The 27,568-nt window shown below is 43.3% G+C and overlaps 1 protein-coding gene across 3 annotated transcripts in view; it reads right to left on the reverse strand.

The window, feature by feature from the left end:
- The window catches only part of LOC112575295 (synaptotagmin-like protein 5), a 74,083-nt gene that overhangs the window by 14,626 nt on the left and 31,889 nt on the right, over nt 1-27,568 (reverse strand). Inside the window, exons 2-3 of one of the 3 annotated variants that reach the window (XM_025257043.1) lie at nt 13,787-15,537; nt 2,729-2,937 (exon numbers count right to left, since the gene is read on the reverse strand). In XM_025257043.1, coding sequence (XP_025112828.1) covers nt 2,729-2,937; nt 13,787-15,227 — 1,650 coding nt within the window. In that variant the 5' untranslated portion in view covers nt 15,228-15,537. Of the gene's footprint in view, nt 1-2,728; nt 2,941-13,786; nt 15,596-27,568 lie in introns of those variants that run through there. The other 2 variants (XM_025257041.1, XM_025257042.1) reach the window with 2 other exon arrangements.

Raw genomic sequence — 27,568 nt, forward strand, 5'->3', positions numbered from 1 at the left:
AAGTGGAATACAGAACGCAAACAAAGGAAAGACAAACACAGAACGCAAACAAAGGGACAGCACCGAAAAGCACACAGAAGCTCGAATCCAATGAGTGAAAAGCTTGCCGACATTTTGATAAAAAGCCCTATTCCTGTAAAGTCAGACAAATCTGAAATAGTTTAGCCTACTATTTTACAGAGCGACACCACACCTACTTAACGGTCTCACGTTGCCTAGGGCAACGCCGAAGAAATAAGGAGAAATAAGAAAAGGAGAAAAAAAAACATAAATAGAACAAAAATATTATTTTTGCCCTTAGGATATCGTTCGAGTTTGTGAAATCGATCTTCGTACATTTGGTTTCAGTGACTTTCATCGTTTACACAATGACACGTGGTACGAGTACAGCAGTGAGTGAGAGAAGAAAGAGTAGAAGAAGAGAAAGTATTAATGACGGCAATGTAGGAGAGGAACAGCTCGAGTCTGGAACTTTCTACATGACATACTTCTCTGAAGTTGCTTTTTAGTAAGCGTGTATATTCCGAGTGCAACCTCACCTGACCAGTAAGCAAATTATTATTTTTGTTCACATTGTTAAATTGTTCAAAAATGTTGGTAATTTTTTTGCAGCTAAAATTTCCTACCACCAAAGTATTTCCGGTCCCCTCGTAATTCGAACACATATCCTACGCTGTTCGTTGTGCTTCGACCGATATTTTGAATATACTTGAGAATATTTCGATGAAAATTTCACATAAAGCGGCACAACGGAGTCAGAAGGTCCATGTATGGGGTATACGACAAGGTGTATGACGTCAGCTATGTACAGCTTCCCTACTGACCTCAAGAAGAATTATCTTCATATACTTTCTATTTCTGCTTTTAAAAAAATATCTCGATTTAAAAAAACCTACAAACATGGAATATTTGTAGCATAACATCCCTGACATTGTTACCATCAGGTGTAAAACTGTTCAGAAAGAAGGGAAAGGCGGAATACGATTGTAGGATGGCTAAGGTAGAGCTAATCTCGTAAGAGCCTTCGATGAAACGCCATCTGGCGGGCGGAAGCATTTGTCCGAGGTCTGAAAGGCACACGCACTGTAAGTCTCTCAGGTCGATTTTCGCTAGACGTATCTCAAAGACGTGCTAAATCCGACCAAGCACGTTCTACTGATCATCACGTGACCTCGACAGACACGTGACTACTGGCTGCGCAACCGCAGTGCTTATGAGAACTGTGAACCAGACAGGAAATGCTATTATCATTTACTGGTGGGGTGTGGTTTTGTTGTGATGACTGAGCAGATTTTAGACAAAGATAATATGATAAAATTTGGTTGAATACACCTTACATCCGTTTGCAAGATTCACACCTGCAAAAATTATCATTAACAGGTAGAGGAAGTTAGGGACGGAGTGACGCCCCCATGGCGAACATTTCAGCTGCATAGACAATTAATCATGAAGAATGCAGACCTGACACTAGTGCATTGAATTCAGAGATTCATTTTAAATGTATTAGTTACAAATTATCAAGCTCATGGTCCTAATGATGGCGATGGAATCAATGGGTTTTGTGGCAAACTCTTCACAGATATTGGGATTTTTTAGAGCTCACGAAGGAGGAAGAACATTTTCTGAAATTTATACTATCCTAGGTTTATCAAACTTAACTCACTCGAAATAATGACTATGGGGTGTGTGTCTAGGGGTGGGGTGTGTGTCTAGGGGTGGGGTAGAGAAATGACTGGAGACCTGGGTGTTTGGTGTTTAGCGGAGAGCAAATCCACCCTGGCTCGCTGGCCGGCTCTCTGGTGCGTTCTTGCACGTTCATCCTGACGACTTGGCTGCGTCAACTTTCCCCAGCAGCCCTCAAACACCAGCCTCCCCCATCCCCTGCTACATTCCCCTTCACTACTTTGAGTCCATGAATAGAGATTACGGAACCGTCGGGGCTGGTGGGCTGGCGATGTGGAAGCCCTCCACAGCCTCGGGCGGCGAAGGCGGCGAGCTTCAAACTACCTGCCAGAGCAGAAAATTGCATGGCGGCCTCCGTCCCCGTAGCACCAAAGAATTAAAAAAAAAACCACCTCGTTATCGTTTTCCACCCGACGCACGTCTGTGTTCGACCTCCCTTCCTAGTCCCTCCCACAGCAAAACCAAACACCACCTTCCTTTGCGACTAGAAGTCACGTTCGACCTCTTCTCCTACCCCTACCCCACCCTTTCGACACCACCCACCACCTTACAACAGTTCCAGTCACGTGGAAATACTTGTGTCTCATTCCTTCTTTCTGAACAGATAATTTTTTTAGTTCTCTTCCTTGGTTGATTTTACAACCTCGCTACACCTCATTGTAAAGCTCCATTCAGTTTATTAAAAAATAAATTAAGTTACTATTTAGATAAGGACTGATTAATATTTATTAAATGCGTGGGTTGCTTTGGAAGGTAGAGGGAAACAGTGTGAGGAGGGTAACAATATATTGTTCTGGCGAACAGATGATCATTTTATTAGTGATAATCATCGTCACCATCATAACCCAATTGACTATTGTGGAATTATAAATGGCAACCGGGAAAAAGTTTGTTATTATAAAGGAATATAAAATGAAGAAAGATAAAGATTCGGGAATCGTAGATACAGAGAGAGAGAGAGTGAAAAGGAGGAACAAAGGGGATCAGAGGAAGGGATGGAGGTAGGGAGGGAGAGAGGTAGGGAGGGAGAGATTACTGTTAATACCTTCTTATCGTACAGCCTGGCGTCTATTTTGGTGTAGTCAATAGCATCATGCATGGATGCTCTTCGCCTGGGGACGTAGCCGGCAGGGGGCGTTGACGGCAGGCCGTCACTTCCGCTGGCTTGGCCTGGAACCTTCTCATTGGAGAAAGAGAAGGATAACTCTCTAAGTGGGGGAATGGAAGCTGGAGTTGCCTGACCGGAGCTCATGACTTCTGGAACAAAGGCGTGGCGTCAACTATTATAATGTAACAAAACAATATAATTAAAAAACCAAAATTAATATGACAAAAATAATAAAATAGATATTTGAACACAGAGATGCTTCATGTTCTGCCATTGACTTACCTCACCAGAGGCATGCCTCTGGTAGTATGATGGGCAGTAAATAAACTATGCAGGTGTGAAATAAACACAACTTATCAATGATGGAGAAGAATAAAATGGAAAGAAAGAGGAAGAGTGACAAACGATGGAATGAAGAAAAAAAAACTTATACACACACAGATCGCCTTTACAAAGAAATAGTTCTGTTTTAGGAACTACCTGCCATGACACAGTACATTTAACACAACTTAAATCATTCAATGTACCCGGCTGTTTGCAGGCACCCAGTCGCCATGTCTACCGTAGCCAGAACGTAAAAACCACGTTGAGAACTTTGAGAACTAATACTTGCGAACAGTGAACCACTTGAACTGTTCTATTTTTAGCTGTATCAGAGAAGTCCATCATCGAATTACATTTTAAAGCGAGGCGAGGAAATGCAGCGTGAGTGACGCGGTTTGAAGTCCCGGGTACAAAATAAAAAGCTTGGTGAATCGATGAAGCAACAGAATGATTGGAATTATCCTACGGTTGTCCACGTTGTGGGATGGACTGACCAGTAGGGGAAGTTAAAAAAAAGAAGAAGGTTTGAAAACGATCAGTCAAGTGGCTAAAGCTGAGAGAAAGAGAGAAAAAGAGATGAGGAAGAGTCAGACATGAGAGACATTAGCGGCGTGAGAAAGGGGTGGAAGAGAGAAGGGGAGATAACAAGAGCATTAGAAGAAGAGAGAGTGGGTGAGAGAGAGAGAGAAAGAGAGAGAGAGGAAGAAAGAAAGAGTTAGATGAGATAGGATGGAGAGACGAGAGAGACAGATTAAGACAGAAAAAAGACAGAAAAGATTGAAGTAGAAAGAGAGAGAAAGAGAGAGAAAGAGAGAGATAGAAATCAACAGAGAGATGGAGAAAAAGAGCGAGAGTGAGAGAATGAGAAAAACTAGGTGGTAAAAGAGAAAAAGAGATTAAAAACAGAAAGAGATAAAAAAAATTAAGTGAGCAAGTGAGAGAGAGCTGGAAGAAAGAGATGAGAGCGATCAGATGTTTGTAAATATTTGTAAATTAAAGATGAAGTACCTCATGTTTATCAGTCTGTGTTAATGACAGAAAGAGAGAAATAAAACTTTGTCAATCATTGTAAATTAAAGATAAAGTATTTATTGTTTCTATTTATAAGCCTGTATATATATATGAAACTGAAAGAAAATAAACAAAAAAAGTATTTTTGAGTGCTTGAGTGCCAAAAGAGTGTAGAAAGAGAGCTAACCTCTCATTAATTACTTTAAACCGGATATCCCGTTCCGATGGGTCATCGGTTTTGGAAATAATTTCTCGTGAAATCAGAGTGGTTTAGGCAAAAACAACAACTTGTTTTTACCAGGCGAAGCAAACACCCGTCAAGCCTGCTGCGTTCTGTACAATGTTCCTTGATTACCGCGCGCAGGATGCTGGGAGATAAGGAAGGTAGGGGGCAGCGAATGGTGCAAATATCCAATCACATTGTCCCTTACAAAACTCCACAAAGCAATCAAGTTGCCTATTGGTCAGAATCAGCACGGACAGCTTGCTGTGGCTAAAGCACGAATGTGATTTGCGACGTTTCTCTCGTTGCCAGCAGTCAGGTCAGAGGTCGTAGGTCAGAGGAAATTTGTCTGGCAGCGGTCCGGCACACAAGCAGGGGAGAAAATCTCTGGCAAGCAGCAAAAGGGGAAATAATTGGATTCTCAATCCCCGCGGTCTAAATTGCGTTGCACGAAGCATTCAGCTCTTCTTTATTTTATTGTGGTGATGCGTTACAGCTGCGGCGAAATGTTGTGAGGGAGCCACGAGTCCGCTGTGACACGACAGCTTCCTTGCCGCCAAGGGGGATAACTGCTTCGGTCAATCTGACGCACGAACTGATATCAGCACGCACGCACGTGCATGTACATCCATGACCATACATCCATGCACAGAGAGACAGAGTGATGAAATAAACTGAGAGACAGAGAGGGAAAGAAACTATCGATAAGGAGACAGAGGTGGTGATCATTTCTGCAAAGTAATCACTTAAACTAAAATTTAAAATTCACTTTGAACTCAATAAAACTTTTTTTTTTTTTTTTGTCTCTCACTAATTCTTTAGCACTACATTTCTCTAGATAAAATAAAAATATGTAAACACATATCATTTCTGTAACCTCTTCAGAAAGAGTTCTATTCCCCATTCTTCTCGGCCTCGAACCGTGTGACAATAATGTTTAATCATTTTATGAACTTTTCTTGGCAAAGTTTCCTTTGGGTTAAGAGCTCCACGGGGATGCCTTGGGTTTGAGGTCTACAGCACAGGATTGATTGAATGAAGAATATTTCTGTGAGGCTTGGTTGTGTGGACGAGAATAGCCAGCCAGCAATGAGATGGAGGGTAGTGATGATGGCATGGTCATTGCTTGGCACTGCAGACCACTTATCGTCTGCAATAAATTCTATTGCCTGACCTGCTTCGTAGTTTTGGTGGCAAATAAGCAAGTCGACCTACTGGCAATTAAAAAAAAGAGAAGAAATTTAGGAAAACAGTAGTGAAGATAGTGGATGAGTGTGAATGAGCGAGTTGACTGAAAGAAATAAGATCACGTGGGTTAAAAGGAGAGAGGAGATACTAGTGTGTGGTAGAGAGGGTTAAGGTGTGTGGTTAAGTAGACTAGAGATATTTGATATTAATATACAGAGCAAGAGATTGTTTAGGTGAGTGTCTGGTGAGTGGTTCACGGGACAAGTAAGCGTGTAGGCGAGGATACGCGTGTTTGTGTGTGTGTGTGTGTGTGTGTGTGTGTGTGTGTGTTGTGTGTGTGTGTGTGTGTGTGTGTGTGTGTGTGTGTGTGTAAGTCTGCGAATGGATAAGACAGTTTGTTGGTCCATTTGAGTTCGTGAGCCAAGTGAGGGGAAAACCTAAAAAATTAAAACAAAGATAGAAAAACCTTTGGAGACTGTGTTCAGTGTACTACAGTCCTCCTCGCGATGCCCCCTCCCCGAGCCTGTCTCTCGTGATGTACCTCAAGCCTTCCCTCCCATTGGAGCGGAGTGCAAAGGTCAATAAATGACCGACGTTTATGATCGTGCTCCGGACAGTAATTTTTATTCTTTTTATTTTTCGGTCTAGACAGGGCGGGCAAGCAGTTTAGACAAACATGGACCGATCGGTAACTTGCTATTTTAGTCAACAAAGCAAGAAAGTTTTTAGTCCACAAACCTGGTGAGAAAATAACACGAAACAGTTGGAAATAATTAAATATAGCATTTAAATATTCTTCAGTTCCAAATAACATTTTTATTTTTGGAAATGGCTCACTTGAGGAATTCAAAAAAGTTTTTGATGGGCAATGCCTTTTTCTACGCCTAGGTGTTTGTTTGTTTTAGATGTGAATACAATAAATTTTGTTTAAACTGTGTAAATTTATTTACACATTTGCATGTATATAGAATTATTTAATCACAAGAGTGAATACTTGTATATCTGATGTCTCTCTCACACACACACTCTAATACAAAAGTACAAATAAACATTAAAATACACAACAAACGCACTTATGGCCGTTCAGAAACGGCTTTGGGGGAGGTTGAGGGCAGGTTGAAGGGAGGTTGAGGGCAGGTGGGTGCGTTGGAAGGAGGGAAGGTGTAGAGCAAGATGAAATAACAAGCCGACCGAACATAAAAAACAGGAAAAAAAGAAGAAAAATAAAACCACCAACAAAAGAACCTGACTGCCGCTGTCAGCATCACCGACCACAGCAGCTTTCCATCGGCTCACAAGCATCAGCAGACATGATAATGACCTGCCTTTGATGTGTCAGTGTCAGGGGCTGACAACTGTAAACAGAGTGCCTGCCAGTCTGTGGACATTTCCAGACTCCCAGGCCCGCCTCCCAGTGCAGAGTGAAGGCAAGTTATTTTGGATTTCAATTTCAGGTCCTGCAGAACCACACCATCGACAGTCCAACAGCGGTGCCGTCCTCATTTCTTCAAGTATTTGGCTTTCTTTCTGTCTTTCCAATTTTCTTCCTCTCTCTTTTTTTTTCTTTCCTCGTTCGTGTCTCTTCTTTTGCCCTTTGTTATTTATTCTGGTGCTGTGTTCTGTTTTCCTTCTAATCCTCTTCTTAAAAGTTGCATCATGGTCTTTAGCATAGACACTAGTGTTAAATAAGGTGGCTCATATCAGCTTCTCTCTCTCTTTCTCTCTCATTCATTCATTCGTTCATTCGTTCATTCATTCTCTTTCTCACTCATACACAGGTCCCAGTTATTGCTCCTCAAAACACAGCTCAGTCGAAATGTAACCAGCATCTCATGACATCTTGGATAGTTAATACGGACTCGGAAATGTCTTTTTTTTCTCATTTTGCTTCGTTAAGAATGTTCTTTTATGGATGAAAAAATTTTAACAAAATAATTTTTTTTAAGTTTATACATTGAAAGCAGGCATCAGAACTCTGCTGATGAGGTTTATACGAGAACCACTGTGAAGGTTCGAAGCCTCAAATTTTGTCACCTGACAATTACACGATCAACTCCTACCTATCATGTTTGAAATGTCAAGTTTGACACATCAGCTCCGACATATTGAATGACAAAAAGTTCCACTGCTGTCGACGAACATGTCGATAGATGTCACAGATAAATGTCGTCCTCCCTGGCTCGTGGAAAAATAATGATCGAGACCGTCCTTCACCAGGTACAGGAACTGAGAATGTGATCTCCTCTATGTGACTGAGAAGGCCAAAATACATTTTTCTGTTCACATTTATATGAATACGTGGATTATTCTTTAAGGGAACATTAACTGGATGTTCATTATGATTTAAGGAGATATAACAACCGTAAGTCGGCTAAGATTTTAATTCTAAACTTTAAAAAATCCGTTTCGAAAAAAAAAAGATTAATCTCCAAACTTCGCAAAAGAGAGATGAAAATTTGATTGTTTTTGGAAGGACAATATCGGGATTTTGTTTTTAATATTTCAGTCTTGTTTATTACATCGTCCTGATCATGTCAGACATCTCTGGCTCGTCGCCTTATCGGCCCTCGCCACTAGGGGGCCAGAGAAATGCGCAGTAGGTAAGATGTGATGTTGGTGTCAATCTAACGGTTACAGCTGAGCGCAAGAATAAAGAAAAAAAGAAGAAAAAGAAAAAAAAATCCAGGGTTACCGTTCAGACGCCTGGTAAACAAAAGGGCACGCAAGCCGCGCTTCAATCTTCATAAATTGTATGTCTTGATGACTTCCCCTGAATGCTCTTTTGTCCGCGTGAGGGATGTTTAGTGAAGACATTGCGATCATAGAGAAGAAGGGAGGAGGGGCTTGGCTTGGCTTAACGAGTTACCTCGCTTCCCTCTCCCCTACCTACCCAACCCACCGAGGTGTGGTCGAGCGGACGCAGGCGCTAAGAAAAACAAAGATGTTTAAGGGGAGAGCACTGACAATGACAAACGATGAGATTTGGGCGACATCTGGGAAACAGCGATTGGAGGCAGAGAGAACACAGGAAAATGGGGAGACAAACAACTAGGCATGCACCCACTGAGACAAGCATCCAGCCAGCCAGACACGCAGACAGCCGGCAAAACAACCACTTAGGGAGGTAAGCAGGGAATAAGCTTTTATAGAAGTTATCCGCTGGGAATTCTTTTCTTTCTTAATTCTCTCCCCTCGTTTGGGTACCACTTAAAATAAAAACCTGGCTGGACTAGTGTAATACGATAAAGACCAAGCTGCTCACTTTTTTGATTCACGGAACCTAAAACTAATTAAAGTATTAACCAACTTTTCGAATTGCAGGCAGACGTAAAATAAAAACGAAAGCAAAACTAATATAAACTGACTAATTTGTTTTACTTGATTCATCCCTTCGACTGTTGTTTGCCTTTCCTGGTCGTATCTAAGGAGGATCAAACAAGAATGGTCGACAGACCGACTGTTGTTAGCATAAACAACACGAAACAATTGCTCTGATACAAATATACAACAAACTCTACTTTTTTACCCTCCATTGAGGTCGTTATATACTTATTATCCCCAGAAAACCACACTATAAATTCTATAGAATATCTGTTTTTTATATATAAAGAAATTTTTAATAAGCATACCTACTAGCCTGCTCATGCGCACGTGCGCCCACACACACACAAGCACACAGGTATGCAGACACATGCACGAATATATATATATCAAAGTATATCAAATATATATATATCAAAGTTGGTTTTTCTCCGACACACGTCTCAGTAATAATTTAACAAATCTCGCTAATTATAAAAGGTCGTGTAATTATTTGATGACAGTAACATAAAACATTATAAAATATTCAGGAATGTGGCGAGATATGATACTAGTGAACATATAATGTAAAACGAATAACTGATCCTGTACAGCAAAGTGTTCTGAAAATCATTCAATGTCATTCTATGCAGTCTGTTGTGACCAGTCTATTGTTCCTGTGGTCTGTTCCACACACCACGTGACATGAGCAAAAGAGTTCTTAGCAACCTGACATTGAATACAGAAGTGTTGTGGTCAACCTGTCATTCATGTGCAGGATGTTGTGAAGAAGCCTGTCACGTGGGTGCAGCATGTTTCAGAACAGCTTGCCATTCAAGCCAGAAGTGTTCAGACCAGCCCGCCATGAACGTGTTCTGAACAGCCCACCCTTCGTGTAAAGTATGTTCGGAAGTTAAACAGTTCTAAAAGATCCTGGCCCTGAGTGTATCTGTTCAGACTATACGTGCGAGAAATAAATTCTGAACTCCTCAATAACTTGCACCTTGCGTGCAGTGTCCCTGCGTGCACCTGCCTGGCCATGCTGATTTGCATCCTCATCCTGCGCCGCCATCTGCAGCAGCCTCACGATGCACGTGACACTGTCGAGGGCGCGTTGGTGGAGAGGGTTGGTGGCGGGGACAATCTAACAACATCGCCAACTTGCAACGAGGGGTGGACCACGTCCTGACATGCTAACGATCTTCAAGTTACAGACAGCAGCAGTCCTACGGAAAGTCAAAACGATTGATGCTCTGGGTTTCCCGATAGCGCAGTGTGAAAACACTCGCTCGTCACTAAAACTCGGTGAGAGTCGTGAAGTCAGGGCTGTAGGTGTCCCCTCGGGAACATTCCACGGATATGATGATATATCTTTTGTCACAAGGCTGAGTGGCCGTCTGGGAGTTTGTGTGGGAGTGGGTTCAGTGGGGTTTTTTTACTCTTTCTCATCCCTTCCCCCTGTTAGAAGAGCACCACGAGGCGGGAAATCTTCAAACAAAACGATCAACAGTGCTAGAATGAAGTTCGTTTTAGAATATTGGTTGCCAGTCGAGAATAAGTGTTGGTTACTGGTCAAGTGTATCGCAAGTCATTTACTCTGTCGGGGTCAAGACACACTGAAGAGTGAAGTCAATAAGAATCGATGTAACTTGAGCTGCATGAACGCCCATTTTTTTCCTTTTTCCTTTCTGTCTTTCCATAAACGAGGACTGCGGCTGAGTGAATGGCAGAAAATCAATCATGCGTGAACCACAGCCAGGTTTATTGAAATCTTTTGCTCGCAGCTTGGTCAGATTACATTCTTTTGAAAGCGACTTGGAGATGATGATGATGATGATGATGATGATGATGATGATAATGATGATGATGATGATGATGATGATGATGATGATAGTAATAATTAATAATAATAATTTTGTGACATGTAATTCGTGCACACATTAGTGTGGTTAAATATAGTTACAAATCCGTAATAATGCAGAAAAAGAATTTTCGATTTTTTCAAAAATTCAACCAGAAACAAACCATCTTCAAGCGATCTCATTTATTATGAAGAAGTCCATTCTGGAAACAAGTCTGGGTGTTGCAAGCTAACAGTTCACCAGACAGGTACACCCACAGATCACACCTAGCTGGCTTTTTGTGGGTTGTTAGACTTTAAATGGCTCGCCGCGACTAGCACTTTGTCAATTAGAAGGTTTACCCACTCCATTGTCTCCTTCCTCACACCAAAGCTCACGTGGAAGTGGATAACCTACCCGAGCATCTGTATTAAACCACCCGGGGATTCTGGGAGCTCGGAGGTTAGGACATCAGCACTCCAAGCATCCCCCGAACCTCTCCCTCCGCCACCACCCTCGACTCAAGAGGGATGGAGATAGCCACACCCCAGCCCCACCTTCCAGACAAAAAACTGAGTCTGAGATAAGTAGTTTCTAACATCTCACTCCGGGACAACATTTTCTTCCATTCTTCCATTCTGTAATCTGGTGCCAGTCTCACTAATGGATGGACAAAATGTCTTCCGGTCACTGGAAGTCTTGGCCAGAGGGAACTCTCAAACATTCTACTCAGTAATGCTGTAACCATAGGCAACCAAATCTCGCAAGTTACACAATCCCGCGGGAATATGCTCGACGAAGTTTACAATCTAAAATTATCTAAAATATTTATATAAAAGAATAATAGGTAGGTTTTTTCCGAGCCTCTATACGACACTTTAGTCATCAATGTTCGTCTTTTTTCCTGTCTAAACTTTTCCATAAATTTCCTTGCCGATGCTCCCTGGGTTAGAATGGTTGTTTCAGGACACAGGACTAAGGTTTGGGACAAAGTCTGCCGGCAGTGCTAGAGTGGAAAGACATAAACACCTCGATGTCGTTTTATTTATCTTCTTGTATGGGGAGATGTTCTTGAAGCTGGTGTTGTTAGCACCTGCCTGATGTACTAACGAATCAACATTTTTTTAAAAATAAACCATGAAAAACTTCTTGCTTTGCTATGACATTACAATGCGCGTTTTCAGGCTTCCGGTCAAGTTACAGTTAAAAAATAAATAAATAAATAAATAAAAAGAGAAATGGAAGATCGTAAAAGGAAACCCTCGCCCTCAAAATGTAGAGCAATCGACAAAAAAAAAAAAAAAAAAAAAAAAGAAGAGAAGAGAAAGAAATCGAGACCACTTTCCTTGCTACAACCAGTGAATGTGGCTGAATATTTAAGGGAGTCACTTGAGCGCAAAAACGAAATGCAGCTGCTGGAATATAATAGTGTCCGTTACAGACAGGCGGGAAAAAAAACTAAACAAAACAGAACTCAAAGTATTTTAACTTTTTTTTTTCTACGCTGCCACTTGCCGGCAGTATGGAGAAGCAATAGAAAAGAAGGATGACTTACAGGTTTAGTGGGGTGGACATTTTTTCTTGTTTTTTTCCTTCAACTGACTGACCAGTTTTAGTGACGCATCTGGTCACGTGGTCAGTGAAAGTCTAGCCATAAACGTGCTTTAAATTAGAAATGTTCTGTGCTGCTGGCCCCAGAGCTAACATGAAACCGAGAGAGAGAAGTATTGTGCGGGTGAGTGTGTGAAAGGGGTCCCAGCCCTTTCTATTCTTGTCACATGGATGGCGACAACTTCTTCGGAGATCGAACAACCGCCGTCACTGCAGGACAAGAACACTTCAACCGCCGGCAGAATGTTCCTTACACTTGGGCTTTACCCGTGAGCAGAACAGACTTCTGAGTAGAATGTGCCTTGCACAGGTGTGTAATATTTTCACAGAGGATCCAGAAAACATTTCGAGATAATTTTAAAATAAATGACAATCTCAGAACATCAGTCAGGAAGCTTAGGTCACGTGCTGCCAGGTGGAATCGCAAATGTTTGAGACTGCGAGTGTATCAGGTGGGCTTTACCGGTCAACACCTGTGAGGTAACGGCAAAACATGACACTTAGACTCTCCCTAATGATGACAGATGTAAGATGTGGAAGCGAGACATCCATGTTGTTCAGCCATGGAAAGAATCGCAATCCAGAGTGTCTAGAGGTCGAGAAACTTGTTTCGGGAACATTCCTACACTCCTCCACCAACTCCCTCAGTCGCTACAGCGATAATAAAATAATTACAATGTGAAAAACTGTTTCGGAGAATTAAAAAAATGGGATGGAGAGTAGGAGACGGAAAGTGCTATGTCTAGTTTACATCGCAGGTTCAGGGACAGCCAGGGTCAACGATAGGTACGACCCACTCAGGTCGTTTGTCTCACCTCAAGCCGTCAGGTGGGCTCAGGTAACATCTGTCGCGCGTGAAGTATGGATGAAAGTATTAAATACTCAAGGATGTCAAATGAGGGGCCGGAACGTGGGTAGAAGGTTAGAAAAACAACAGATAAACATCAGACCGGTGAAAAAATAAATAAAAAAAACAAAACTCACTAACAACAGGGCAAAGAAGATGTTGAGGTGAAATCAGAAAAAAAATTCAAGGATCGAGACTAAAAAAAGAGATTCGGAGATACATGAACTAGGCGCAGAGAGAAAAGATGGAGAGATGAAAGAATTAAGAAGAAAGAGAAGAATGGAGTATAGAAAGATAGAGAATGAAGCAGAAAAAGATGTAATAAGTAAAAAAAAAGGAAACAAAGAGAAAAGATGAAAGTGGTGTACACCGTCAAAGCACACATGGACACAGACGCACACAGACAGACCTGCAGGTGAACAGATTTACTCGGACTGACACACGTACACACATATGACATATCTATACAAACAACATTCAAATATCGACACAAGACTATACACGCCAACATTCAATTGTAAAAACAAAATATTATCTCCACCTTTACTCAATCAAAGGTAGACAGATATAGACACCTACCGAGAGACATGTAAACGTACACACACAGAGAAAGGTGAGGTAACTCAGCAGAACTAGCGACACCTACTTACCCTCGTCACTGCCTTGCCTCGACAGGGCCGGAATGAGGCTCTGGGCGCGCTTCCGCTCGAGAACGGCGGGAGGGACCCAGAACTTCTCACTGGCGTCGGCCACGGGGGAGCTGGGACTGGAGCCCATCTTGCGCATGCTCTGTAGCCATTCGGCACCACCACGTACCCCCGACGTCAGCGCCGACGACCCTGACGATGACGACGACGAAAAAGATGAAGTGGAGGCGGTGGCGGTGGCGGCAGCAGCGGAGGCGGTGGCAGAAGTTGTGGTGGCCGACCTGCCCAACAGTCCGCGCCCAGCGACTCCGGCCATGCACCTCGCCGCCAGCTGCTTCAGCCACTGGCTCAGGTCCGAGCCGGCCTCGCTTTCGGTGGAGGTGGTGGGTTGTATTGTTGATGATGATGCTGGTGATGATGATGATTTTGGAGGAGGCAGTTTAGGTTGTTGTGGCGTTTGTTGTATTCTCCACGTGGTGGTCTGCGGCACGGCGAAGGACAACCCCTCGTACGGCGCCGACGGAGAAGAAGGAGAACCGCTGACGTCCTTCGCAACCTCGGGCGCGACGACGACGATGATAGACGACGCAGGCGACGACGCAGCTGCCAACGAGGATGACGTCGACGATGATGTTGGATCCGCGAAGCTCTGACCGAAAGAGTGAGGCACGAGCAGGCACGGGGACCTGGGACCCACCGCCGATGACGACAAATGCGATGAATGTGACGAGGAGGATTCCAACCTTCCCCCTTTACCCCCAGCGCCAGTTCGAGAACTTCCTGCCGGGGTAGCGACCCAAGGGGACGCACTCCGGACCTGTTTCACCAGCCTGTGGCTCCCTCTAGGCGCAGTAGTTCGAGGGCCAGAAGATGGGGACAGCGACGGCGACGGCCCAGCAGCAGTAGCAGCAACAACCCCGTCACCGCTCGCTACGACACGCGTGCATCTCACCGTAGGCTCGCCAGCGTGGAAACTGGAAGCGACAGCCGCAGCTGTTGCAGCCTTGGCGGTGGCTGAGGTGGGAGGGGAGGTGGATGGAGCACCACCACCACCACCACTCTTCCTTTCTTGTCTTCCTCCTCCTGGTTTTTCCTTCCTCTTTTCTTTTTCTTCTTCTTCCTCTTCCTCCTCTTCGTCTTCGTCCCTGTCGCTGTCGTCACTGCTGCGCCGGCCGCGACTACTGCAACATATTCGCACCACGCGCCCGCCTCTGCCGGCGATGGTCACGCCGCTCGCCGCACCGCCGCCGCGCACGTGCAGCCCGGAACCCACCGCTGCCGCGCCCTTGTGCTCTTCCAGCAGCGTGCGCTCGAACCAGTTGAGGCGGTAGCGGCGCGAACAGAAGATGTACACCAACGCCGCGAACAGCCCCACGACCGAGAGGCTGACAGCGACGTAGACGGCGATCATGTAAGGGGGCGTGGTCGGAAGTGACGACCCCATGGTTCGCGGCAGCCAGCCAGGTGAGCCAACGGCGGCTTCCTCCCTCCTTCTTCTCTCTCTTCCTCCCTCTCACAACCACCCAGCCCGTCAGACCGCTGAACCCTCCTCCTCCTCCTTCTCCTCCTTCTCTTCCACCAGGATGTTGGATTTGGTGGTGGGTGGTAGTCGTTGCGGTTGTGGGTAGGCGGGTGGTGGTGGGGGACGCAGATGATTTACGGATGTCTATGGTCGAAAATATGTTTGTGTCCTGATCCGGGGATCAAGTACGTCCTGCTTGAGGATTTTCTTTTGTTCCTTGTGTTTTGTTTACCTGATAAAAAAACAACAACCAAACGTATGAATTATTTTTGGAACAGGGTTATAGCTTCTTCTTTGTTGTTGTTTTGTTTGTGTGCGCGGTGTTTATTTAGCCCAGGATATGGGAAATAAAAAAAAGGGAAAGTTTATGAGTGTGCACAGGTGGTAGGACGGTCAAAGTCATTTTATAACGAGAGTTGGCGAGGTGACAATGAAATAGGTAGTTGGGGGAGACGGAGGGCTGAATAATGTGCACAAAGTAAGCGAGTGGAGGGGGTAAGAAGGAAGAGGGGGTCCTGAGAGAATGAGAGAACCAAAGAGAGACATTATATGGGAGAGAAAGAAAACGAGAGAGAGACTGAAAAAAAATAAAATAGTGAGGAAATGAAAGATTGCAAGATAATGAAAGTGAGACAGATAATCATGAGAGAATGATAGGTGAGAGAGAGAGCGAGTGACAGAAACAGAGAAAGAATGAAATAAATATGAGAGATACAAAGATCATCACAAATCACAAATGTAGCCGTTGGCTTGACAGAGCGTCTAGTTTCGAATTTTGTCCGAGCTCGTTATTCAATCGATGACATCGCGTCATATCGCACCGGCCCGCCATGAATAAAGGGGACGAAACTCCACGAAGCGCAAAGCTTAGAGAGCATTTAATTCCTTCCCCCTCTCCCCTTTCCCCCTCCCGAACCACCACCACTTCCACCACCATCACTACCACCACTACTAACACCACCACCACTACCGCTACCACCACCACAACACCATCACCACAACACCACCACCGAGTTGTGGCGATGGACTGGTGTCGCTGCGGTTCTTTTCGAGGTTCAGAAGTGCTGACAAAGACTACGTTAAGCGGGAGGCGGATCGATGCCACGTCCTGCACAGGCTTGGTGAAGGTCTTGAAAAAATCCTGCAGGCCTTAGCAGTCTTGCTATGAGGCGACAGATAGACTTTAAGCCCGGGGACAGCGAGCCACTCACACCTTAGGCGTGCTTCACACGGTTCGACAGGGTTGGTACGGTGTAACTGATTGTTTGATCGTCAGCAACGACGATTTCATTAAGTCTGTGACAGAAAGAATTTCTATTTTTATCATATTCAATGAAGAAACAAAAAAAATTCTTTCATCATCTGTTTTTTTTATGTTTGTAAATTGATGATGATAGTGACGACGACGACGATGATACTTATGATGATGAGGAGGATGGTGACAAAGGCGAGACTGAAAGATCAACGAAAACCCAGCTGTCCTGAGCTTACCACGAAGATATTTTCTCATTTTCGTTTCAAAATATTTTCTTTCTCTCTTGTAGAAAAATAATTTTTGGCCTTCCGTGAAAAATAAAACAAGAACCGGTTCAACGTCACCAATTTATTTATAGCAAGCGGAGGAACCTGACAACGAGGTGTTTCCATTACTACCTTCCTTTTTTGTTTTCCAAAAGCAGATGAGAATGTCGACGAGAAGTTATCACTCAGAGAACAGACCGTACCTACCCGCTTTAAACTGGGTAGTGTTTTCTGATTGGCTCATCCCTGAGTGTCTTCTGCTTGGTTTACAAATTGTCTTGTGCTCAGCTGACCAGCTAGTAGTCACGTGACCACTAAAGGCTATAGCTGTGGAGTCTGGCATGTCACGAAGTGTGACGTCAGCCTAAGCATCTCACCGGCGAGAGCTGCAGCGACGGGCCAGCGGGAGGCGAGGAGGAGGTCGAGGGATCTGACGAGGCAACAGCTGGCCCAAAAGAGACTATTTCATTGTACTAGTGTCGCGCCCACCTGTTGGCAATAAATGCGCAGCGAGTTCGCGATGGGGTCAACTGATCTTCCTTCCCTTCATGAGTTTTTCTCTTCATCCATCTCTCAGTTCTTCTTTATCAAGGTCACATGCCAGGTTTTCCCGCAAAGAAAAATTGACCCAACGACGGATGTCTGATCACATGATCGCCTAAGCCTAAGTTTGTCCTTAAGTTCTCACAGTCTTAGCTTGGAAGACAGTAAAAAAAAAAAAGGAAAAAATAAAGAAATATTGCCATGTACCGAAAAAAGGGCAAAAACTTTACTCGACTACTCGTGATTTATAAAATGTAGCTTTAAATCATTGAAACGAGAAAAGACAAGCAAACCCGAAGCAACTACCACTTACAAAGACTGGGGCAACGAGAAAGGAATAAAGGCAGCAAGGGAGAACGGGATCGAACCAACGCCGGGGCATGGAGGATGGAATGGCACGAGGTGATAGTAAGAAGGTCTACCAACTTCTAAAGATCCTCGCTAAGACAGACCAGCAGAAGACCTCCGCCATCGATGACGAGGACAGCAATGGTCACCTTCTCACAAAATCCGATGGACTGAGTACCTGTACAACTTCCAGATGAAGACCGACGCCCACATCCAAACAACCAGACTAGAAACAGTTGGTAATGTACCAGCTGAACTGACCAAGGAGGGCGGGGAGGAAACTACAAAGGACCTCACTCTTCTGTGCCAAAGATTCTGGAAGCGCAAAAAATGTGTCGACCGCTTCTCTTGCCGGCAGATAGAAAAATGGCGACAGCGGCGAGCACGTGGTGTGTAACTAGCCAATCAGAATGATTAAACTTACGGTCTTATGCAAGCCTGTCTCAGAGTAGTTGGAACATTTACAACATGGCAACGATGGACAAAGTGTTAGATGAACCTACTTTTGTATTTTAAGACATCAGTGTCGACCACTTCCCTTTCCGGCAGATGGAAAATGTTTAATAATATCATGCTCGAAGCCATCATACTTCCATCGTACTTCCATTTCCACGATCATCAAACCTCCATTTCAGTTGGCGGAAGGACACAAAGAACTTCTATTTTCAACAGTCAGGCGAAGTACGAATACTGAAAAAAAAAATGTAACACATTTGCCTTTTCACTCTGTCGACTATGGAGTGTTTTTGAGAAACGTTTCAATGCATTTTTACATAAAATACCGGGAAATGCTTGGGTAACTTTTTATGTAAAATACCGGAAAAAACGGAAGCAAAACATTCTCTTCACGACATTGGCCTTTAACTCTGCTTTTAGCATTCAACAGTTGACCAGAAAAAGCTTTTGAACTGCACTTGCGCGCGGCGAACCTTCAAGACCAATCTTTCAGACGAACGTAAAAATATCTTAGAAATCGGTTTAAAACGTTGGGATTTTTTTTTCTGAACGAAAGTCAAGACAAAGCCAGATCGATTGAAATGAGTCTCCAGTGGACTGTAAGAGGGTGGGGAGAATGTGCTGTCTGGGCAGAAATCCTTTCTAAACTCCATTAAAATGTTATTTTGTAAGAAATATTTCTTTGTAAACTTTACAACACAGTCTGATTCACAAGAATTAAAAAGTCAAGATTGTAGACTAGGATAGCAACGGACACAAAACCCTTTTTAATCAGGGTGGCTATCAACGTCAGCATCTTGATGTTCATTGGCTGTTTTAAAATTACAGCGCACGCGCGTTAGTATCAAACTCACGTCCTTCCCCAGGACCAAAGCTCGACTCTGGTTCAAACCCATAGCTTCTAAGCTCTGACGTCCACAAGGCAAATAATCCGCTATAGCGGGCGCGTGCGAGTGGATCAGACGACAATCCTGGGAATGTTTACGCCCTCCGCCAGCCTCCTTCACCAACAACTGGCACCGCAGTAAGTCTTCGTCCCGTTGTGCGGAGACATCACTAACGGCCGCCAGGGCTTCAGTCTCGGCGAAGGGATGTGCGTGCCGAGAGTGGTTGACATCGATTCTCTGTACCGGAAGTGAAACAAGTGATCTCTTTTAGGTCCGTTAAAGACCAACCTGAACGGTTTGCGGTTTTTGTTGTTGTTTTTTTGTTGTTTTTTTTTTTTGTTTTTTTGTTTGTTTTTGTTTTTTGAGATATCGGTAGATACAGGCGATATAAACCTAACCTGTAAATTTCAGCCTACAAAACCCATCCATTAATTAATTAAATTTACAAGTTAGGTTTATATCGTTTATATCTACCGATATCTGCAAAAAATCGCAAACCATTCAGGTTGGTCTTTAAGACCTGGTGATGTTCTTCATATTTTTTTCTAGTCAGCTAATAGTGAATCATAACATAGACACACTTCGTTAAATCTATATACCTAGTCTGAAAGGCGACCAATGAAAGACTGGTTGAAAGAAGTGACGGTCGGTATACACGAGGTTGCCGACATGTTGGAGGACTACTTGAACTTTTCTGACCCCGTCTGCCGTGAGTTCACGACAAGACGAAGTAATTTTCGTCTGAAAGAATATTCAAAGACTTAGTTAGCATGTATACTAATCTTGTTTATTTTATCGAGTTCTTTTGCACGGCTTGATTCATGCACTAGGTACACACTAGTTCTTACTACAGCAGGTATTACAAAGTCAATTTTACTTTCATGCAACACATGCACACGTACATGCACATACATACACCAACATACACACAAAACATGTTAGCGAGCGAGAGAGAGAGAGAAAAAAAGAAAGAAAGGCAGAGAGACGGATACTCCATGTAAACACAATGACATTTATCAAATATCAACAATAAAAATTTAAATATGCAGGAACTCGATCGTGTGCGCCTGGGTGCACGTGTGGTATCATAACATGAATTGCGATCTACTCCCTCTAAACCTCTTTCATTTCATCCTTCACCAACCCACCCTCCTCCTCCCACCATTCCCAGCGTCCCATGCGCGGCCCGGTACCAGATGTTGGAATTGATGCCATCGATCAGGGGCCGGCAACTCTCGGCTGAAGTGAAGTGAAGGAAAGTGTGTATGTCCCGAGTTATCTCGCTGTCCGACAGGATGTTACGCCGTGCGATGGCAAAGGATAACATTTTAATGCACTCCTTGCTAAACTCCTCCGGCCGTTCATGCGTCCTTCTGTCTTCAGCTTCAAGCACGAGCTGGATCTCTTCCACAGTCCCGGTCAGTTCCTCCAGTGCTCCTCCAGCACCAGAGCTTCCTCCAAGTTGCTTTTAGGTGAAGACAGAAGTTACAAAAAGCCTCACGTCTACAAAAACCTAAATTTAATAAAATTAAAGACATGTTGATGGTCTAGGGTCTGACTGGATGCGATTTCGTTGACTATGAATCAAAGTTCACAGCAAGAATTCTTGTAGCTTTAGTGTCGAGGGTGAGAAGCTGTCAGGAGGAAAGCAGTATACACCGATAAGTTGAGTGCAAGTAACTCTGCAGACAAATCAAATCTTGCAGGCTGGGGTAGAATGCTCACATGACCTCCATTACAAGGGATTCAACGGTAAATCCTTCGACCGGAAAATGCGCAAAACCTTTTGACACATTCCCTCCATGAGCATCATCTCTCCTTTTTTCACTCGATTTTCTTTCTTCACGTCTTCGTTGAAATGTTTACATTGTTACCTAGGTGATTCCATGTTGTAAAACTGGCTTCAGTAAAGTTTGTACAGTCAAACTGCCTGCTTCCACCAGAGAGATGACAATATTAAAGTGAGGTTTCTGATCAGCTTATATGAGAATAAAACTGCTTGCTATATATTCCTTTCATTATAGAGACTCAAAACAATGAAACCGAAAAGAAAGCGAGAGACAAGAAGTTTTATAATACCAACATCTTCTGCTGTTAAAAATAAAAAGGAACAAGAGAAGAAAATGGGAGGGAGAAAACGATGAAAGAGACAATGGGAATTAATAATTCTGCTGATGTGTAAATCGAGAAAATAGAAAAAAAGGTCATTAAATGCAATTGTAACAATTCCAATGCCAACTTCAGCGATGGTTTTCATCATAAACTGTTTTCGGATCTTAACAAGTTTTTTTCCTTTTCTGGGGTTGTAGTTATGAAGAGAGGGTAAAACTTCGCCCTGTGGCAACCATAGGACAAACTTTTTCTTTCCGAAGGCCGTGTCCAGACTCCACAGATGTTGTTTTACCCCTGATGCATATGCCATGAGGTAAAGAAACATAAAGTTGTATTTCAGATTCTGGCCGTAGTATTGTAACTACATAAACAAGACATTCCTTGCATTCCCCATGTTGCCTTCAGTAAAAGATTTTTCTCTCGCTTCATGACCACGGCCCTTGGGGACGAAGGACTAAATTTTCCTTGCAACTGAAACACTTGTTTTCTGATGCGGCTATCTTCTTCTCTGTGTTTTTTTTTTTTTTTCTGATGGTTATTTTCAGTTATAATACTCACGTTGTCTTGGTAACCCGATGGTTCTCTCATTTAAATCGTACAGTGCAGATGACCAGGCACAGTCGAAAAATCAATTTTACTTTTGTTTCAACATGACACTATGAGAAGTGGTGGGGTATTTTTTATTTTGTTGTTTTATTTTTCTCGTCTGTTGACTCACTGTCCTCATTGTTATCTTAACCTTATAACTGCTATCGACTTCATTTGTATTTTGTTAGGCCCCAGGCTTTCATACGTTTGATAACATAATACCGTTTGACAGCAGCATGCGAACATGGCGGCCTGCTGCCCGGAAAACAAAAGTTCGTTGGTTTCCACAAACAAGAGATTGCGAGAGTTTGCGAGATATTGCCCAGCTTACTTCGATGATTCCGAGATACGGCGGCTGCTTATCAGACATGCGCACAGCTGCAGTCAGGTATGCACGTGAGCTTCAGGAAAGGGGAGATAACAGAATTTGCTGGGGTTTTTTTAAATTTTTATTTATTTATTTATTTATTTTTGAAATTTGATTTTTGTGTGGACAAAATGAATTGTAACTAAATATAATTTTAAAACGTTGTCACCGTCGCCACAGCCTTATCACAGCCTTGAGTATCCTCTTAATTGGTTGGTTGGATGATTTAGCAGGAAAGTGCTTCCACCTTGAGGCGTGCTGGGAAAGTGCGCTCGTCTCTTCGTGCATGGGTAGACCAGGTCAGTGGCCACAATCAGAGCAGAAAAACAGTCTCGACCCAGACAGGGTTCGTTTATTCACTCTATGTGTTCTCTGGTTACACAGCTGGTGATCCAGCCGACCGCGACGGTCGTGCCTGTTGACTTGTCACCTGTGAGTCGGATATTAGAAACTCACACCTGTCTGGTAACTCAAGAGCCCCGGATGAAGATGCACCTACACGGATGTGCGCGGAAAAGCCCGGGGTGTAGACATAGAGATGTTCTAGCAAGAGCACCGGGTGTGAAGGAGAGACACACAGGTATGCAAAAGGGTACCCGGATGAAATACACACACGTCAGTTCAAGAGCCCGGGATCCAAAGGAAGCATCAGCATCAGCGACTCGCTTCATGAAGAAGACCTTGACCACGTGATGATCGCGCTTGAGGTAGTGGTGGGAATCGGATGGAGGCACACTGAAAAGAACAGATTTCTACAAAGAAAGCTAAAGAATTAATGACCTTTCTACTCCTCTTACATATCATTGGCTATTAAGCGAGAAGTCAGATGAAGGAGGCTGGGGAGACGGCAATGGGTGGAGGAAGAAGGATTAAAATCAGATTCTTCTTCTTCTGTTTCACTTTAATCTTCAGTACGATAATCAGTTTCATACTCGAGAGTGAAGACTTCTGGAGAATATAAATGATGCAGCATCGTCTACAGCTTTCATCTTCTGAAAATAACCTTTGTGATGGCGTTGCTGCTGATATTGATGGGCATCGTTGACTTTTAGTGTGGATGGCCACGACAGTCGTATTAGCCAAACGACAATTTAGTCGTGATCAATGGTGGTTAGCTTCTTCTGAGACCGCTCGTAGCTCATGGATACAACACCGCAATCAGTCCTGCTCAGCTCGGAATGACATCATGCCAGGAATAAAAATATACAAAGTATACATTCATTGACTTATTTCTAATAACTTGTAGATATTATTGAATAGAATATACATTGTATTTTCTGTGTAATGGAAAAGCAAAAATCTTAATGACCCCTTTACAGGGTAAACAAGATGGTATCTTGTATTTTGTTTGTGATTAATTTACCAGCGAGGTAACAGATCGGATATTGGTTACAGTGCTGTCGAGGGCCACGAAGGCCTATCAAAGTTATACAAATATATGATGTCTGTGTGATTTCAGGGAGGGTGGGGAGCTGAGGATGGGGAGCTGAGGATGGGAGGAGTTTTGTGTTTGTGTGTAACTACGCATGAGCGCACTATGTTTTGTTTTGACTGTTGTGATTCGTTTCGCGCACGTGCGAAGTCGCAGACGACAACATCAGGGTTAAGCAGTCCCAGCAACTTAAAAACAACATTTTGTTACTGAGAAAGCAGCCAGACTCGCCACTATTGATTTTGTAATGAAACGCACAATAATACTACTTTCTGGGATCCGGCCTGCTCGATCTGTTCTGAACCAGCATGCACCGCGCCACCAAGATGGTGGATGGGGAAGGGGATGGGGAAGGGGAAGGAGGCTGTGCAATGAATTGTTACAGTAATGTCCATATAAACGAAAAAAGTTTCTGCTTGAATGAACGCAGACAGTTGCAAGTTTAGAAATGATGTAAATACCTGTTTGTTTACCAACATTTAATTCGTATTAATAACCGAAAATGTAAAGACTTCATTAAATTGGAAAACATGTAGCTGGTGTCAATAAGTAAGCATTGTGCTAATTATAATCATAAGTGTTTATTTTTAGGATACAGTAACACAAGGTTTGTTCTGAGTGCACTACAGAGTGTATTTTGAGCGAAGCCGCGAGGCATGTCGGGAAGTGGGAGGAGAGGGTTGGGGTGCTCAAGTGGGAGCAAAGTAAGTACCCAGCGTGTGTCAGCTGGTGTCAAGGCAACAGCCCTTCAGTGATTCATGCTGTCATAGACAATTATTTTAGTCGTCACACCTGACAATGACAGGTTCTCTTGCTTTTACTCTTTCTTTCTCTTTCTACCCTGCTATACCCCTCCTTTTTTAACGGGGAAGGTAAAGAAACGTTTCAAAAAAAAAAAAAAATGTTTGTCGAGACTAAAATCGATCTCAACTGTGACGGACATATCAGCGCGTGCCGTGCGACGGTCATCGATCGCCAGTACCTGATGAGGACAAATGCAGTGTTGATGTCAGATAAAAGAGGACGGCGAGGGCTCTTGTGACACACTCAGCAGTCAGCGAATGAAAGGGAGACTATTGACGAAAGCAGGCTGCTTCGTGGGCGGACATACGTGAATTATCTACACTTGTATGTGCTTGAGAGCGCACGTGACTGTATTGACTGTATTTGTGCGTGGAGAGACGAAGAGAGGTAATGTAGAAACTACTACTACAACAAAAACAACAACAACAACAATGATGAAGAGTAAGTAGTTAATATCAATACAACAACAAGATAGTATAATAAGAACTCTTAGGGTATAATTATGGTCGTCAGTTCTGGAACCGAAGAAGTATGAGTGATGATGAAGTAGACAAGAAAATCCATGGAGCAGGAGGCAGAGTAAACACACTTCTCGTCACAAGTGCAGTCAACGTTGTGTAAACGCACATTTCCATTATCTACACAGGCAGCGGAAACAAAAGACCTACAGATGAGAAAATGTTAAGAGTGCCAGGTCCGTGCACCAGAAGCAAAACGATACAAATATAGAAAAATGAAAAAAATAGCTTTTTAAACGAAGATACCTCGGACAAGATGGCTGAGGCTGCAGAGGCTGTTAGGGAACGATGTGATATACAAGTGGAAATGACTTGGCGTAGTCAACGAACAATCAGACAGATGTACACTGCGCAATAACCAAAAAAAATATTAATAGTAATACACAAGACTACATTAGACATGGAAGTCAAGGGATGAAAAAAGACAGTACAGTCCCATCAAGACTGTGAGGTGAAGGGCATCAGTCAAGTAAGTAACAAACAGCGAGTGCCAGACGATGACGATGACTAGTAGCAAATGACAAGAGAGGGGATGATACCCAAGCAATGTTCCAAAGTACGATTATATATAGAATTGTATCCCTGGAAAGGAGGAACGTTGAATTATTTTATAAAGGACTGGGGAAAAATAATTCATATGAGGACGCCAGGCAGCGCGAACGTGCACGTGCACGTCTGTTTGCACGCTCGTGCTGAAAAAAAAGGGGAAAAAAAAAAAGAGTTACGTCGGCGTGGATGAGTTAGGTAAGGGGAGACAAATCGAACGAAACAGAGTCGAGCTGGATGTACGCGGTTGCTTCCCTTGCATCGTGTTACCATTGAACCGCATCGTGTATGCGAGCACGCGTTTATCTACAAAATAAAACTTCTCTTTCTTTCGATTTGGAAGTCTCTCGTGCGCAGTCATACACATAATAATGTCCCTCTCACACTTTACATATTAGTGAACACGCACGTCACCTCTAGCATCAATCAAACATAATCATAGCCATATACGTCACCTCTCACACAATGCATATTCATGATTACGTTTACATAATAGTGGTGGAAAATGGATTAACACTTTGTGGCCAGCTAATTAATATTCTGTGAACAAACAAGGGGGTTATCAGGTGACAGCACGATTTTACACTCGAAGTCTTTCCATCTTCTCACAAATCTGCAAGATTAACAACCCTCTCTTTAAAAAAAATAATAATAAAGCACCAACAACAGGCCACAAATAAATTGTCCTGCAGATACCACTCAAGGCCTATTTGTTTTGGAAAGACCTGTTCTGTCATCTAAAGGGTCTGCCAGCCGAAGACCGGCGATGCTTCACCTGCGCGTGTGTCTGTTATTTTTGGTTAGCAGCCTGCCAGCAACACGGGTGGATGTCAAGACGTCACGGCGCATGACAGAGGTGACAATGCTGCTCACTTCCGGACGACAGGTCACGCAATGTCAGGTGACTGAAACGAAGGTCGCCCACACATCACTGTTTACCGCAGGTCTGATGCAAACACCATGACGAAGTGTTTTGCGTCCTTGGAACTTTCACATTTCAGAATAAAGAGAAAATACCAGAGAAGACAGAAAGACAAAGTTGTTTTTTTAAAATCTGCGTGTGTGTATGCGTGCGTGTGTGTGTGTGTGATGGGTATCGGCGTTAAGGCTTAATTTCCACCCAAAGCATCCAGTCCTGTGAACATCCGATAATATTTCGAGTGACTGGAGATACAGGTTTTCACGCTTCACTTCACAACTTAGAAAAAAGCTTAAAAGGCTAGATTCATGTTCAGTCATAAAATAATCCAGCAGCAAGAGAAAAAAGAGAGGCAGTCAAAATGATTGAACTCCTTTGGTTAACAGCACTCATCTCTTCTCATCATGGTCGAAAAGAGAGCATCTGTATGTGGCTGCGTGTGTGTGTGTGTGTGTGTGTTCATGCGTGCGTGCGTTCGTGCGTGTGTGAGGGAGAGATGGAGGAAAAGCGATAACAGAAATCACGGAATAGAAGAAGCTTTGTTTATGTCCTGATAAAATCCATCTACAATCACAACTTTTCGCGTAACCAAGGGCCCGAGGACCAGAATCTTACATACGTCCACAGTGCCATGCGACGATCACGTGACTCTTTCGACATCCGCTCTCAGTGCCAGGCCGTGTGCAAACCAGACAGCGTGCAGCTGGTGTTGTATTGACCAGAAGCAGAATTCAGTCTAGGAAATCAGACGACGAGATCAACTACAAATGAGTGATTCAGTTTTTCAGATGCCAGCCTTGTCCTTTTCCTCCCTTCCAATCCACTCTCTGGGCCCAGTCAACCACTTGTCTAAACACTCGTCGCAAGCTTAGTATGTAGCAGACATCACAACAGATTATTTACAAGTAATTAAAGAAATTAAGTTAATAAAATACATACAGCTGATTTTTTCGACTGCATTCTTAACGCGCTTGACCAAAATAGTATAACTCTTATATAAAATGAGGAACAAGAATATGATCGACAGGGCAATGGATACTTAGAGATGTCCATTCAACTTTCTCTTGGTTTTTACAGTCCAAGAATTCAGACATATGAAAGCAATGATACTATCCTGTGGCGACATAACAAAATTATATATGCAGTTGGACGATTGTTCTCTTCAAGCCGAAAGAATAGAAACTTTCACTAAAAAAAATTACTTTTTTAGTTGTCACCTCCA

Source organism: Pomacea canaliculata, linkage group LG11 (genome assembly GCF_003073045.1).
Source record: "Pomacea canaliculata isolate SZHN2017 linkage group LG11, ASM307304v1, whole genome shotgun sequence".
Lineage (NCBI taxonomy): Eukaryota > Metazoa > Mollusca > Gastropoda > Architaenioglossa > Ampullariidae > Pomacea > Pomacea canaliculata.